The 15,663-nt window shown below is 36.5% G+C and overlaps 1 protein-coding gene across 2 annotated transcripts in view; it reads right to left on the bottom strand.

The window, feature by feature from the left end:
* The window catches only part of abhd12 (abhydrolase domain containing 12, lysophospholipase), a 30,560-nt gene extending 15,810 nt beyond the window's left edge, over nt 1-14,750 (bottom strand). The window contains exons 1-3 of one of the 2 annotated variants that reach the window (XM_048191285.1): nt 14,606-14,750; nt 13,400-13,544; nt 372-493 (exon numbers count right to left, since the gene is read on the bottom strand). In XM_048191285.1, coding sequence (XP_048047242.1) covers nt 372-493; nt 13,400-13,542 — 265 coding nt within the window. In that variant the 5' untranslated portion in view covers nt 13,543-13,544; nt 14,606-14,750. Of the gene's footprint in view, nt 1-371; nt 494-13,399; nt 13,824-14,605 lie in introns of those variants that run through there. The other variant, XM_048191286.1, reaches the window with a different exon arrangement.
* Nucleotides 14,751-15,663: the final 913 nt, after the last annotated feature.

Raw genomic sequence — 15,663 nt, 5'->3', positions numbered from 1 at the left:
CTAGGATTCGTTTTTATTCATTTTGAGAATTGTAAACTGATGATTCTCAATTTCCTCTAAGTGAGAAGGTATGAAAATTTGGGCTAACTGCCATGACTGCTGCAAAGAACATACTAGTTCGCTGGAAACCTCCTCATGATCTTTCTACTAACCATTGGCTACATTCTTTATTGGAGACACTATATTTCTGTATGCTTTCCCAGAAAAAAAAAGATTGGCACTCACAAGAATTAGTTTACAAAGACTGACCAAAACACTTGCTTAAGATAAAAGAATGTTTAAAAAAAAAGCCAAAGCCAAATGTGACAAATAGTGGCCTTCATATACAGTATAGTTTGGCCAAGTTAAAAAGATTGGTCAAAAATACTCACCAAAGTTTAAAAATACTAATTTTGCTTGTATTGATGGACAGAGTTTTATAATAACAGGAATGGCGATGTAGATTCCCAGCACCCAGATCAGTATCCTCCTCAGCCTCCACATCAGACCACCCCTGCAGACCGAGAGAGAAGTTATTACATAAAACAGATTTCTTTAACATGCATAAATATAAGCCTTAAATGTACAGAATAATAAAAAAAGGATTGCAAAATTAAATTGGACCACACACCAAGTTCTATTTTGTCCAATTCAACAAGACCTGCAATGATTGGTTAAGAACAACATTCCCTCAAATCTGATTGGCTGAAACACTTCAAGCTAGTTAAAGAATATATTATGGAAATATTAAAGAATGTTTTTGTAATAAAAATCACATGGAAGGTTTACCATGTGTAAGTACAAGATGTGAACAAAAACGTTGGTTTGGCAATGAATCACATGGAAGGTTTACCATGTGTAAGTACAAGATGTGAACAAAAATGTTTGGCAATGAAGAGTTAATGGTCCTCATAACGTGGCCTGTCCTCTCACAATTTCCTCTCACACTCAGAGGTCAAACAGTGTGCATCTTTGCGGCCAGCGGTGACCTCTAAATTGTGCCGGGGAGTATAAAGTGTCATGATTAAAATTAGAGAGAAAGCAGGAGATCACTTAGAGGAAAAAACTCACCCTGTCTGACTTACTGCCCTGAGCTCTACTGTAAGGTCTGTGTGGATATGCGTTTGTGTCTGGCTGATACACAAATTAAAGTGTGACTTTACAATGCTAGGGGGTTTGTGGTGAAAACCTGCTGTATTGAACTTGTTTCATTTCCTCCTTTGCATCTTAAACTGTGAATGGAATTTTCCTCCCTAACTCATGACCAGTAGGATTACTTAAACAATCAAATACTAACACACACACACACACACACACACACACACACATATTATATATGTAAAATTGTATCACAAATTCCACAAAAATATTAAAGGGATAGTTCACCCAAAAATGAAAAATTCTTTCATCATTTACTCACCCTCAAGTAGCTTCCAAACCTGTTTAAATTTCTTTGTTCTGCTGAACACAAAGGAAGATATTTGGAAGAATGTCAGTAACCAAACAGATCTAACCACCATTTACTACCATAGTAGGAAAAATAAATACTACGGTTGTCAATGGGGGGTGAGATCTGTTTGGTTACTGACATTCTTCCAATATATTCCTTTGTGTTCATACAGGTTTGTGTTCATACAGGTTTGGAACTACTCAAGGGTGAGTAAATGATGAAAGAATTTTCATTTTTGGGTGAACTATCCCTTTAATATTTTTGTGGAATTTGTGATACAATTTTACATATATAATGTGTGTATGTGTGTGTGTGTGTGTGTGTGTGTGTATGTGTGCGTGACATATCAGGACACAAATTTTTATAATGACATGGGTATGACATATTTATTACAAGGAGAGGGTGACTTCAAGGGGACATTACCCCATGTCCCCATTTTTTAAAAGGCTTGCAAGTAAAATAAGAAAGTAAAAATGTGCACAGTTTTCTGTGATGGGTAGGGGTAGTGTAGGGGGATAGAAAATATGGTTTGTACAGTATAAAAACCATTTGGAACTACTCAAGGCTGAGTAAATGATGAAAGTGAACTATCCCTTTAAGCAGCACAACTGTAACATTTATATAACATTGATAATAATGAATGTTTCTTGAGCTCCAAAGCGTATTAGAATGATTTCTGAAGAATCATGTGAGACTAGGGTAATAGCTGTTAAAAATTAGTTTTGCCATCACAGGAAAAAAAAAAATTACATTTCAACATTTAAACTGTAATAATATAGTATTTTACAATATTATGGTTTTTACTGTATGTTTAATTGAACCATTGAACGTTTTTTTTACAAGATGTAATATAAGTCTAAGGTGTCCCCTGAATGTGTCTGTGAAGTTGCAGCTCAAAATACCACATAGATTTTTTTAAATTAATTTTTTTAACTGCCTATTTTGAGGCATAATTAGAAATGCGCCGATTCATGCTGCGGCCCCTTTAAACCGCGCGCTCTCCACCCCCTCCCGAGCTCTCGATTCTATAATTGCATAAACAAAGTTCACACAGCTAATATAACCCTCAAAATGGATCTTTACAAAGTATTCGTCATGCAGCATGTCTAATCGCGTAAGTATGGTATTTATTTGGATGTTTACATTTGATTCTGAATGAGTTTGAGGCTATGCTCCATGGCTAAAGCTAACATTACACACTGTTGGAGAGATTTATAAAGAATGAAGTTGTGTTTATGAATTATACAGACTGCAAGTGTTTAATTAAAATAGCACGGCTCTCTTGTCTCAGTGAATACAGTAAGAAACAATGGTAACTTTAACCACATTTAACAGTACATTAGCAACATGCTAACGAAACATTTAGAAAGACAGTTTACAAATATCACTAAAAATATCATGTTATCATGAATCATGTCAGTTATTATCGCTCCATCTGCCATTTTTCGCTGTTGTCCTTGCTTGCTTACCTAGTCTGATGATTCAGCTGTACACATCCAGACATTAATATTGGCTGCCCTTGTCTAATGCATTGATCATGGGCTGGCATATGCAAATATTGGGGGCGTACATATTAATGATCCCGACTGTTACGTAACAGTGAGTGTTATTTTGAGATTCGCCTGTTCTTCGGAGGTCTTTTAAACAAATTAGATTTATATAAGAAGTAGGAAACAATGGTGTTTGAGACTCACTGTATGTCATTTCCATGTACTGAACTCTTGTTATTCAACTATGCTGAGGTAAATTCAAATTTCAATTCGATGGCACCTATGCTAGCGCCTTAATAGGCATAATAGATTTCTTTCAAAACAATAACAAATCATACTAACACCAAAATTTTGAACATTCATGTATATGTACACTTTAGTTTCATTGCAGTAAATGGCACCCTTAAAAGGTGCAGTCATATGAAATCTAATGACAAGACAAAGATGAGAGAGAGAGAGAGAGAGAGAGAGAGAGAGAGAGAGAGAGAGAGAGAGCGAGCATCCCAGACAGGGTGAAAGAAGAGTAAAGGAAATAATTCAGGAAGCAAGCAAGAGCTGAGCATCCGGTTTGATCCGGCTGATCCTGGATCAGTTCCACCACAAAATTTAAGCATTCCAATGACCTTTCCTCAGCCTCCTTCAGAACACACCTTTGATCAAATAGTATTGTAATTGACTACTATGAAGAACTAAAAGGTTCAAAGTAAATAAATGGGAACAAACTGAATAATAGAATCAATTACTTGTTTCCTCCCACATGTATGGAAAAGGGTAGTAGAGCAAAGGCAGGAAATGATGTGGCTTTGAGTTCTCTACCCTCATCTCCCATCTCAATGTGTCAGCATGCCAATAACCAATAAGCCACAGCACTGACTGCATTATATACTTGTGTACTTATTCCAGGTGATTAATGCAGCAGGCAGCTGATCTCAAGTTCCCTGCAGAGATAAGACTTTTGGTCACCTGGCAGTGAGTCACACAAAGTCTGATCTGAGTGTGTGTGTTGTGTCCATGTGGTCGGTTTGAGAGTTTTTGCCAGTGTGTGAGAGTGCAAGGTGATTGTGATAAAGAGAGAGAGCAAGACTATTGCCTAACAGCAGAACTAAATACAGCACATACAGGCTGCACTGAGACTCATTACTATACAGTACTTACATAGACACTGCCACTAAGCTGTTTATGTGTGTGTATAACCTTTCAGGATGTTATTGATTATATACACATTAGTATCTAGTAGAACTAGCCATTTATTTGTCTATGTGACTTAACTAGATTACAGTGTATTTACTCGTTAGATTAGAAGATAAGACAAGATGTGCAATTCAGGGTTTGTACACGCTGTTTTTGCAGGTACATGTCCACACAGAGCATCCTAACCAGAGCTTTAAACCTTCAGGGTAGCACTAATATGTTAAGCCATGCTGATCCAATGCCATATGGGCATTATTACGGCTGTCTGGGCATCAGGAGTCCAGACTGCACTGGGACAAAGAGTTTATGACTAGTGCATTGAGCAAAAAATATGGGAAGGAATGAGAGATGCACCAAAACTGCTGAGATCTTGGCAAAAAAATATGAACCGGTTCGCTTCCAGGTTCTACGTCAGAACGCCGGATCGGTATTGGTGTAGAACCTGGAAGCGCTGCACTGTGTCTACAACGTAAACAGTGTAGGAGAATGACAGGGAAGAGAAGAATTTGTTGAATAAAGTCATTATTTTTGTTTTGTTTTTGTGTGAACTAACCCTTTACATTTTTCAAAAGTGATGGTAAAGACGTTCTTTTGAACTTAATATTCATCAAAGAATCCTCAAATATTTATCACATTTCCACAAAAATATAAAGCAGCACAACTGCTTTTAACATTGATAATAAGAAAAAATGTTTCTTGAGCAGAAAATCAGCATATTAGAATGATTTCTGAAGGATCATGTGACACTGAAGACTGGAATAATGATGGTGAGAATTCAGATTTACCATCACAGGAATAAAATACATTTCAAAATTAATTAAAATAAAAAACAGTTATTTCAAATTGTAATAATATTTTATAGCATTTCTGTTTTTACTGTATTTGTAATCAAATTTGGTGACTATAAGAGACTTCTTCTTCCAAAAACAGTAAAAAAATCTTTGCGACCCCAAACTTTTGAACAGTAATGTACATGGAGAGGTGGGAACTGGAAGGTCTACTCAGTTTACCATGACACCTTACAGCATCACACAATGATTCATTTTTCAGTGCTGATTGCCGTTTAACTGTAATTTGACAGTTTTGGTCCTGCTTTAGAGCACCATCTTGGTAATTTAGCTCTATTTGTGTGTATGCGTGTGTGTGTGTCAGTCTCTGCATTTGACAGGATGCAAGTCTCTAAAAATGATCACCTCCAACATGCTACTCCCACACACCAAAACAGTCATACAGAGTAAAGTTCACACTCTGAAATCACCAAGTCAATTGTATACATCTTAAAACAGAAATTAGATTTTAAAACTAAAACCACTAATGAGTTTATTCAAACGTCTGCAGAGTGGCAACAGTTGGCCGTCTTCATACCATATGTATGAGGACATCAATCTCTATCATCATATTTATTCAATAACCCATTAATAATCATTGGCTTTTAATTGTAAAAAGAGAATACCTCCACATTTCATTGATCAGTCTAAACATAAGCAATGTTCAAATGATAAAACTATGCAGTTGTTTGCCATTTTAGTGTAATTATATATACCTGACATTAAGCCATGCAGGAAAAGTGAAACCCTAAATGCACATCTGATTCTACATGAATAAATGATTGGGTCATTTTCAGGTCAATGTTTTTGGCAGAGACCAGATGCATGATTCTGTGTATTACCAGAGCAGACAGGCAATAAGTTCCTGCTGTACTGAACGATAAGCCTACTTTAGGATTAACTTTAGAACTGAATTACACAAGAACACTGAAGTGTGCAAGAAACAAACTGAGCAACATTTCATACCCATACTACAACACAACACCATAAGAGAAGCACACAAAAGAAGATATTTTGAAGAATGCTGTCCAAACACTGGACTGCGTGACTTTTTTCAAAATATCTTCTGTGTTCTGCAGATTTGACTTGTTCTTAACAGATATCATAGTTTTAGATTCAAAGGCATCTTCTGAATCCAAACAAAACCAGTGTATCCCCTCTGCCAACCTCACACTGTGAGCCTTTACTTCTTGAAAGCCACGGTTAGATCACTTCCACTCAATTCTAAGAAGCCAGATTCAAAACGTCTCAGGAAAACTTTTTTGTCTCTTCCTTCTCTTTCTGTCGGACGCCAAAGGCTTGTCTCGTGTCTGCGGGTACCAGACAACAGCCCCTAAGTGGCAGACCTTGGCATAGGATATGCTTTTAGAGCTCTCAGCTACAGCTACCCAAATCAATGTCCTAAATATCTTGGTCTGGATGTAGATAGAGATGCACCGATTGCAATTTTCTTGGCCGATTCCGATTTCCGATTTTTTGTTAGTGAGATCGGCCGATACAGATTTTTGCCAATTCCGATTTTCTTTCTAAGAACTATAATTGACAATATAGGCTATACAAACAAAAATCTACTTTTCTTCATTTATTTTCATTAAAAATCAAGTAAAAATCAATCATAAAATTTGAACAGCTCAAATAAATGCAATAGAATAAAGAGAGCTATGAAACTAAGTTTTTGGGGTTAACTGGGTTTCTATTCAGGTAAGAAATACTACAGAAATTAAAGTAATCAAGTGTAAAATGACACATTCCGTGTTATTTTACATCGGTTACCTTAATTTCTGTAGTCTTTATTGTAAATATTAATACAGATCAATTCTTACCATTACGTATTCAGTCAAGAGCAGAAAGGGATTTTCTTTGTCTGTTCTTTGATTGACATGACAGACAGCAGCAGGAATATTGGACTGCTGTCCCTTTAAGAATTTATGAACGGTGTTTAACGGACCCAATACTGTTACACACGACATGGGTTCACTTTCTTAACTATTTAACGATTCAAAACTGGCTGTGTTTATCTGTATACTCGCCAAGATTGCCTGTGCCGCTGGTTTTGACATAATTTTGTATGTATTTGACAGTTTAAGCGCATTATGCTACTCGTTTTGGTACATGTGAGTCTGTTTGGCTTCTGTCTCTGTTTGAGACTGAGCGTGGCTTGCTCGCTTCACTAATATAGATCAGTGGGGCGCGCGCTTTCGGTGTGAGCCATGGTGTGAGCGAAACCTGCGGGAATGACTAAAATGTATGCGCATACAAGCACTACTTAACCGGAGCGAATGAGACGAGCGAGAGAGAGAGAGGAGGCGCCCGCGCGGATGTGTGTCACTTCACCGTGACAGAGAAGAGAGCGGGAACGCGCAGCTGACGTTATTGCCTGTGCAGCTGGTAACAAAACTGATCGGCTCGGAATCGGTAAGAAGTGAGACTGATCGGCCGATCACCGATCTGGGCCGATCATGAGGGAAATCGGCCGATTCCGATCCCTGGCCGATCAATCGGTGCATCTCTAGATGTAGACCACCAAATGCCAAATACTAGCTCTATCAGTGACAATGATCAATGGTCCTGACTGACAAACAACATCTAGAGTGACTTAAGAACACATATACTTTTTACATTATACTGCATAATGCTAAGAGATCAGTAGTTAAAATACTAACAAATAACTTGAAAAGTTATTTTCACATCTGAATGTAGGCCTACCTGAACTATGGATCTGCTATGTTTCATATAACAATTGGTAGTAAAAGTTATTATACATTTACACGAATGTTTAAAAGTTTAGGGTCGGCACGCTCTTAAAACAAAGGTTCCAAAAAGACGTTTTTAATTGTGAAGTTGTTTTTGAAAGTCTTTGGTCTGCTTTTATATAGGCACAAAAAAGAAAAAGTTTTATTCATGTCTGACATAGATTGCATGTTGCTGCAAACCTGATTTATTTTATACATCTGTTCTGAGATGTATAAAATTTCCAAATGTGGTTTTACAGTAAATCATATCCCAAATATATATATTATTATATATTTATTATATTTTTTTTTTTTTTTTTTTTTTTTTAAATCAGACTTGATTTCAAAAGACTCTCACAGTATTTTCAGAACAGTAATCTAAAAAAAAGACTAGACATGAGACAAAGACAGGCTTGCAATTGAAGGTTAAACTGTAAAAAATGAAGATGAACGGAAGAAGAAGCAGTAGAAATAGAGAAAAGTGGAGCCCTTTCACAAACCTGCAGCTACATGTAATAGATTATGACAGGTCTGAGAGACCGGACTCTCAGAACACTATAAGGTGATACTGAGACAACACAGTTTGCGGTAGGAAGAGACTAATGCCTTCCTGCTTTTAACAGCAAAAAACGGCAACATTATACAGGAAGTGAACTGTTAGCTACTCCCATCAGACAAATGGTATTAATAAAGCATTTAACTTCTGTAATATGATGTACTTAAGTGAAAACTAGCTTTGGTAATTCCCTTCTTATTCAACACTTTGTTTCTTGGAATAATTTAATCATGACTGACTGTGTATAGAGCATTTCTTGTTCACAACTCACAAACAAGACAAATGACATTTCTAGAGGAAGTAAAACAGGTCTGTTTTGATTTCCTTTTGTTTTTAAACAACAGATGATGGAATTGCATGGCACACATTCTGCCCTGGCATTGAACTATATATGATGATAATGCAAATGGCCTGAGATCAGCCAGGACGGGCATGTGAAGGTTATGTGAAACTGTAGACACTGCACTCCTGAGGATGGGGGGGAGACACGTGCTACATTACAGGCTCTCTACTTCCTCCCTCTCTGCTTTCTTCCTCCCTTTCACTCAGCCTAATGAGTGTCTCTAACCACTCAGCGGAGGTTGGAAGAGCAGTTTTGACAGAGATGCCAGAGTTAGTTACCGCTCTGTTTAACCCAAGATTAGTCTGCTTCAAAAGACCTCACGAAGAACTACTACCGCTATTTTACCAACCCAGTTTGGGCAGGCGCAAAACAACATATATTCAGTATCAACAAATCGTTGGGTTGCCTGAATGACTAGTGAACTTTAAAGAAGCCTGTAAAGGCTGGTTTCGAGTCACTTGAAGTTTTTGTGCTAGACAAAGTAAATGGAACAGAATAGGGGGATCTTAAAAGCGGGAATAGAGGGATCTTAAACTTTTTGACGGGCAAAAAAAGTGTTCAAATGCCAAAAACATCCAACTAAATGTGGATGGCTGGAGAAGTGAAGATAAATCTTCTTTGAGAGGGTGCAAATGGTGTAACAGCACACTGTTATCATGCTAACTAAAGGAAAAACTGAATGAACAAGTGGCTATTGATGATTAGTTGTTGACCATCGTAACCCAAATTTCATTCACATCAACTTCTCCTACACTTCACTACATTAACCCTTTCCCTGCCATTGACAAAGTTTTCCATCATTCCTGACACAACGCTTCCCCACTAATAACGGAATTTTCCAGCAATTCATGTTTTCAGTTATCTGGTAGTGGCCTATTACACATCTCTGAAATAGTACAGAATCTCCGGATCAAAACACAGGTGAAAATGAAGCAGAAACAAGCGATAGAAGCATTGCTTCTGCACATGTTGTAGTCTTTGACAAAAGTCGATTTTCTCAGCTTTTTGTTCAAAATGTACCCACATTTAAGTGTTGATAAAGAATCCATGTAGCTAGAATAAAAGTTTTAGAATAAAACCTTTTTTTTTGTTTGTTTGTTTAAAAGCATAGGCTCTGTTCTTTCTTTTAATATATTGCATGCTCAGATATTCATACAACAATATATTCTGGGGGCCATGAAAGTTTTGTGAAATGCTGTTGGTGGCTGGCAGTTTTCTTAAAAAAAGCCTGACGGGGAAAGAGTTAACATATTCTTAGGATGTTTATCAGATGAGTCATTGTCAAAATCTGATATTAGTCTTCCTGAAATCTAAAAAAAGATTTCAGAAGATGCCTTGTCAAGACTTCTTTTTCCAATCAAACCTGACATACTTTCACAAGAAGACCTAAAATAAGATACCAAATTGTCACAATTAGGACGTCTCTTGGGTCTGCGTTTGATCTAGAGCTCCTGATCCCAGGATGCAAAAAAAAGACCAGAATTTCAGGTTGAAATGTGCAGAGCGAATAACTGACATGATTTTGAGGCATTATTTAGCCTGAAGGCTAGTCCTCCCCTCCTTGAAAAGAATGTCTTTAAGAACAAGGGAATGCAACCAAAAAAACCTATTTAAATGACCCCATGAAATCAAGAGATTTTTCTATGCCTTTTAGCTTTAGTCATGTTGTAAACAGAAGTAGCAACAGATCTTTTCTTCCATATTGTGATGTACATCCAAATGAAATGGTTTTATGCATCCGTTGTTGATAGGATGGAGGCAGACCTGAATCCGAGCAGTCGACTATAAGAAAGGGGAAGCGGACAAAATGATTAAAGTCCGGCATGCATCACAGAGAAAAGTCTGTCGTTCGATAGATTTATGATATTTTAATTAAAAATTGAAAAGAAAATTGGAGAAATTAAACATATACATGGATGAATAGTTGATCAATAACAATAAGATCAATAACATGCATTTAGAAAATAGATAATCTAAATGCAAGTAAATAATTACAGATAAATGTATTTAAATGTGCAATTTTCTCTACCAGGAAAAAAAAAAAAGACCAAAATATTACCAACCGTCCTCTTTCAATAAAAAAAAAAGTCAACACTGTATCCTCAAGCAATATAATGGGGTCTTTAACTTCAATGTCTGAAATTTTACATGTGACTTCAGCTAATTTAATTTCAATTAAAGCTGAACTGACCCTGTTAACCTTGAACCGGCCAGCCACACAAAGGTCACTGCAACCAGACTAACCAGTGGCAGCTCCTGTGTCGGACACATGACCGGCTCCAGCACCCAATACCCCAGACCCATACAGCACCGGAGGAGAGTCCGATTACTGCGGCATCGGATACAGTGCAATAGTAGAGTAGCATTTCAGCTCAAATGAGATGTGATGGTAGACCTTTACCATACTGTTTCCTGCTAGAGTTTCCTGCTAAATATGACGAACGACGTCTTTTATAACAGGACATTTTACAGGTTTGTTACAATCTCTCAATGGAATCTTTCATAACGGCTCAGTTGAAACTAACTGCAATATTTTGTAACATTGTAGTTAAAAGCTGTAAGTGTTTCCTCATTAAGTTAAATCCCACCATATTTTTAATAGCCACTATCCATATACATTAGCGTTTAAAAGTTTGTGGTCGGTAAGATTTTTAAAAAGTTTTTGAAAGAAGTCTTATGCTCACCAAAGCTGCATTTATTTGAACAAAAATAAAGTAAAAACAGTAATACTAAACAACTATAAAACAATTTTTTTCTAAACATATTTTAAAATGTAATTTATTCCTGTCATGACTAAATTTACTTCAGTCTTCAGTCTCATGATCCCTCAGAAATCCCTCAAGAAACATTTCTTAATATTTTCAATGTTGAAAAGTTGTTGTTGAAATATTTTTGTAAAAACTGTGATACATTTTGATATAAGAATAAAAAAAATGTATCTGAAATAGAAATGTTTTGTAACATTATAAATGTTTTTACTGCCACTTTTGATCAATTTAGTGCATCGTTGTTTAATGAAAGTATTTATTTCTTAAAAAAAAAAATAAAAATCTTGCTGACCCCAAACATTTGAATGGTAGTGCAACATTAAGCAAACATGAGTTCCTCTTATCCTCTTATCTTAAAAGCATTTTGGAGTTGCGACCCACCAGCAGAGGAGTACTGATCTGTGGGAACTCCTCCAGGTTCCCAATCGGCAATATGTCCTGGCAGTGCTCATTGTTTCTTTGCTGGACGTATGATGTTTTAACACCATACCACACCTTCCTCTCACTTTGATCTGCAGAGCAAGTCCTGGCTGAGAAGAATGACATCACTACACACACTTTTTTTTTACTGCTTAATCTCTTTCTAATCAACCCAGCCATGACATGGCCATGACTGTTTTTATGGCAAACAATCAATATAGAAATTTCTAGAACCTTTGCATTTAAGGCCTAATATTGTCCCTTATAATCAGAGCAGAGATATGCCTGGACAACAGCAGAACACGACTTTTCCCACCATGCATCCTCCTACAGCGATGCAATCTTATATTATTTTAAATTTAGCAGTAAAAACATGAACTGTATGACTCAGCTCTGCTTTAAGAAAGTCTGCAGATGATATAACCTTGCTGCCACTGAAGCATTTAACCATGCATTAAAAAACTAACTCTCTTCTGCATGTAAGGGATCTCCAATGAACTCCAAATCTGGCTTTAAGAATTTCCACTCGACTTAAATAGAAATGCTCTAACTACTATGTAGAAGGTCAGTGCAATTAAAACATGGTAAAGATTGTAATGTGACACAAAACAGAAATTACTTCGCAAAAAGCACAATACTTTGAACAATTGTGTCTCCAATTTCTAAACAATGGAAGTGTAAAACAACATGTTAGAGTTTGTGGAGTCTGAACTGGAAATTGAGTTACAGTGAACAATAATAAAATGCAACATGATTCTTGAGGTGTTTGTGCACTTCCTGCAAACTGATCAGACATCATGAAACTTTGCATTCTTGTGGTGACATTTCCTACTGAGACAGGATGTTTAGACGAGGTATTGATGGTCTTATATCTTATTAAATAAATAAATAACCCAATTTGATTGGCCAAAAATCTGTGAAGTGCAGGATGAATCATAAATGTGTTTGGATTTCCTATTAATTTTAAATGTGTATATCGGTGTATTTCGTGTAACAAGTGTAACATGTAGCGGGCCTTAAAGCTAAAATATGTAGACTAAAAGCAGCATTGGCTTCACAAGCTTTGCACAAATTTCCCAAACTTACAATCACTTCACACTCCACCCAGAAGTTGCTGATCTAGTTTTGCAATGGGACAGCCTAAATAGTCTCAAGAGAGTCACATGGAACTGTGATTCAATCATAGAGAATAATCTATTTGGCTTCATGCCTCAGAAGAGTTTAAAACCACTAGGATCTCAAAGGAGTGATAATAACGCATGCAATATCACATTAACAAGCATCAAATGGGACTCTATGCTGAAAATACATAAGATAATGCCCAAAAACATAACACAAAAACAACTTGGAGCCAGGGTTTCCAACCAGGGGTCATCATATTGGGTAATTTGTATATAAAACAGTTTCATGCAATTTTTATTTATTAACTGATTTCTTGCTAAATCCATAATTGTTATGCTCTCGATTAAAAGTTATTATAAAGCAACATTTGTAAATCCTAGGGTTCCCTGGGTCTGACTCTTTAAGTAAACGCAAAGACAAGTCTTGAGCAAGCTTTCCAGAAACTTACACTGGTAAAAACTGACACAGAGTCAGCCACAGAACACCAGTGCTACATGTGTAACATCAGCTGTCAGTCTCACCTTCTGCAGCGTCTTCCCATCGCTGTTCCTCCTGGATCAGAAGCAGCGTCTGTCTTTTTGTGGCACTGCTTTAGATCGGAGCCGTCCAGTAGTGTACCCGTAAACGAGCTGTCATTGTCTTCTTTAGCGTTTCGCTTTCGCATCACTGAAATGTGAAACAGCAAAGGTAAACAGTAACAGTGATGAGACTGGAGATGTTATACTGCAGTCCTGCGCGTTTCCTCTCTTAATCAGGCGGCAAGGCCGGTGAAAATCTTGCAACCGTGCTGGATCCGGTTGTTCATTAACGGTGTGTGTGTGATCCGGTGTTTCTCCTCCCGGCGATTGTGACATTCAGCACTTTTTCTCCCTACATTGTTTTGTAGGAGTCAGATATCTGCAGAGACCAGCTGATCAGTTCAGCCTTTCCCCCTCCGTCCCTCCACTCGGCCAATCGCACACAGCAGCTCCGCCCACTCCGTCGCTTCAACAGCCAATCACACACCGCTCTGTTCCACCGACAGCACTTCACTCAGAGCTGTAGCGCCCCCTCTTGTTCAGTTCAAGAGTGAAGTGTAGGGTTGCCATATCAGTGTAAAGTTCTGCTCTGTAACATGTTTTTGTGTAAATATTGTAAACTTATGCCTATACAGGAATATTTAACTGCTTGCATTCTAGCTCTAGAGGGCGCTGCACGCTTTTTTAATGTAAAAATGTTACATTATATTACAAATCAAATGGTGATTTTATTTTAAAAGATCTGGCAACATCCCCTCTGTTCTATAGAGACTTCCGTACAGACCAAACCTGATCATCTTGCTTTACTGGGTGACTTAAAACATGTCAGTATTTGTGTAATTATAGACAATAAGTGGTCTTGTCACCTTTTTAACAAACAATTCTTAAATTTCGCCTATTTCAGTGGAATTTAGTGACTTAGCCGATGCGCTACATCTTTTAACTATTATAACTATCGAGCAAAACCATCACACGCGGGTCCATATTAAAAAAAAAGAAATATACACTACATGTACTGTTCGACAACTCTAAATATAAATGCATATATTAAAGAATAGTTCTTTCCAAAACAGCCGTAAACGCACGTTAAAGCACGAGGATCAAACAATTAACGTATGCATGTATAAAAACATAAGTGTAAACATCCAACTTCATGTATATGAAGCTGTAGTCATTAATTCTGTAATTACATAAATCATAAAAACTAACCTGGTCATTCCCACTGATGATATTTCATTGTAGATGTGTTTTGACACGACGCGTTCAGTAGTAAGTTTTCCAGTGAGTTTCCTCTCACGTGACCACAACAAACAATTCAGCGGAAGGAACATGCAAGCTCTTTCTTTCCACACTGCTGTTAATGTAATGGCAAACAAAATATTAGAATTTTAAGTGGTTGAATATTAGTACTAATTGATATTTTATATAAAATGACAGGCATGTTACATATATATATATATATATATATATATATATATATATATATATATATATATATATATATATATATATATTATTATTATTATTATTCTTATTAAGTGGTAACAGTGAGATTATGTGGTTTTTATAATCAATTAACACTGCTTTTGTCCTTTTTTACAAGATGGACCAAATTTGTTACCAAAAAAATTGTTACCACTTTTGGTTATACCGAATGACAATATTTTCAAACAATGCTACCAGGCTGATATCTAGCTAGCTGACCTGATGTTTCGGGACATGCTTATGAGCAAGTGAAAACATGAATTTTTCAAATAGTTAAAACAGAGTTAGTTAATTTGCTTCAAGACCATGTGGTCCTTTGCAGGTGTCTGAATGATGTCACATCCTGTCACATACTGACCGCATAACTTGATACAAAATGGTCCCTTTATATTGGTATGAAATTAAATTTTCTGGACATTTTTTCTCATAACAAAGCAATGACTTGCACACATAATTTTAATACCATTTTGCACTATGTTGATATATGATGTTATAAAATCATGCCAGAATAAAAATATATACATTTATTACATTTTAAGATATTTTAATCACAAATCAAGTGGCTGTATTGGCCTTTGGACGGTTAAACCGAATGACCTTTTGGCACTTCAAAATCTTTCAAATAACTTTATATGTAGCAAAATATTATTAAAACCTTTTGTATTCAATAAAAGAGATTTAGTTGTACTACCTTACATACTTTAGATGTCATATCTTTGTTTTTTATTATTATTAAGGCCTTTGTAATTGACCCCTATATATACACTACTGCTCAAAAGTTT

Source organism: Megalobrama amblycephala, linkage group LG5 (genome assembly GCF_018812025.1).
Source record: "Megalobrama amblycephala isolate DHTTF-2021 linkage group LG5, ASM1881202v1, whole genome shotgun sequence".
Classification (NCBI taxonomy): domain Eukaryota; kingdom Metazoa; phylum Chordata; class Actinopteri; order Cypriniformes; family Xenocyprididae; genus Megalobrama; species Megalobrama amblycephala.
This window is presented reverse-complemented; position numbering and strand designations above follow the sequence as displayed.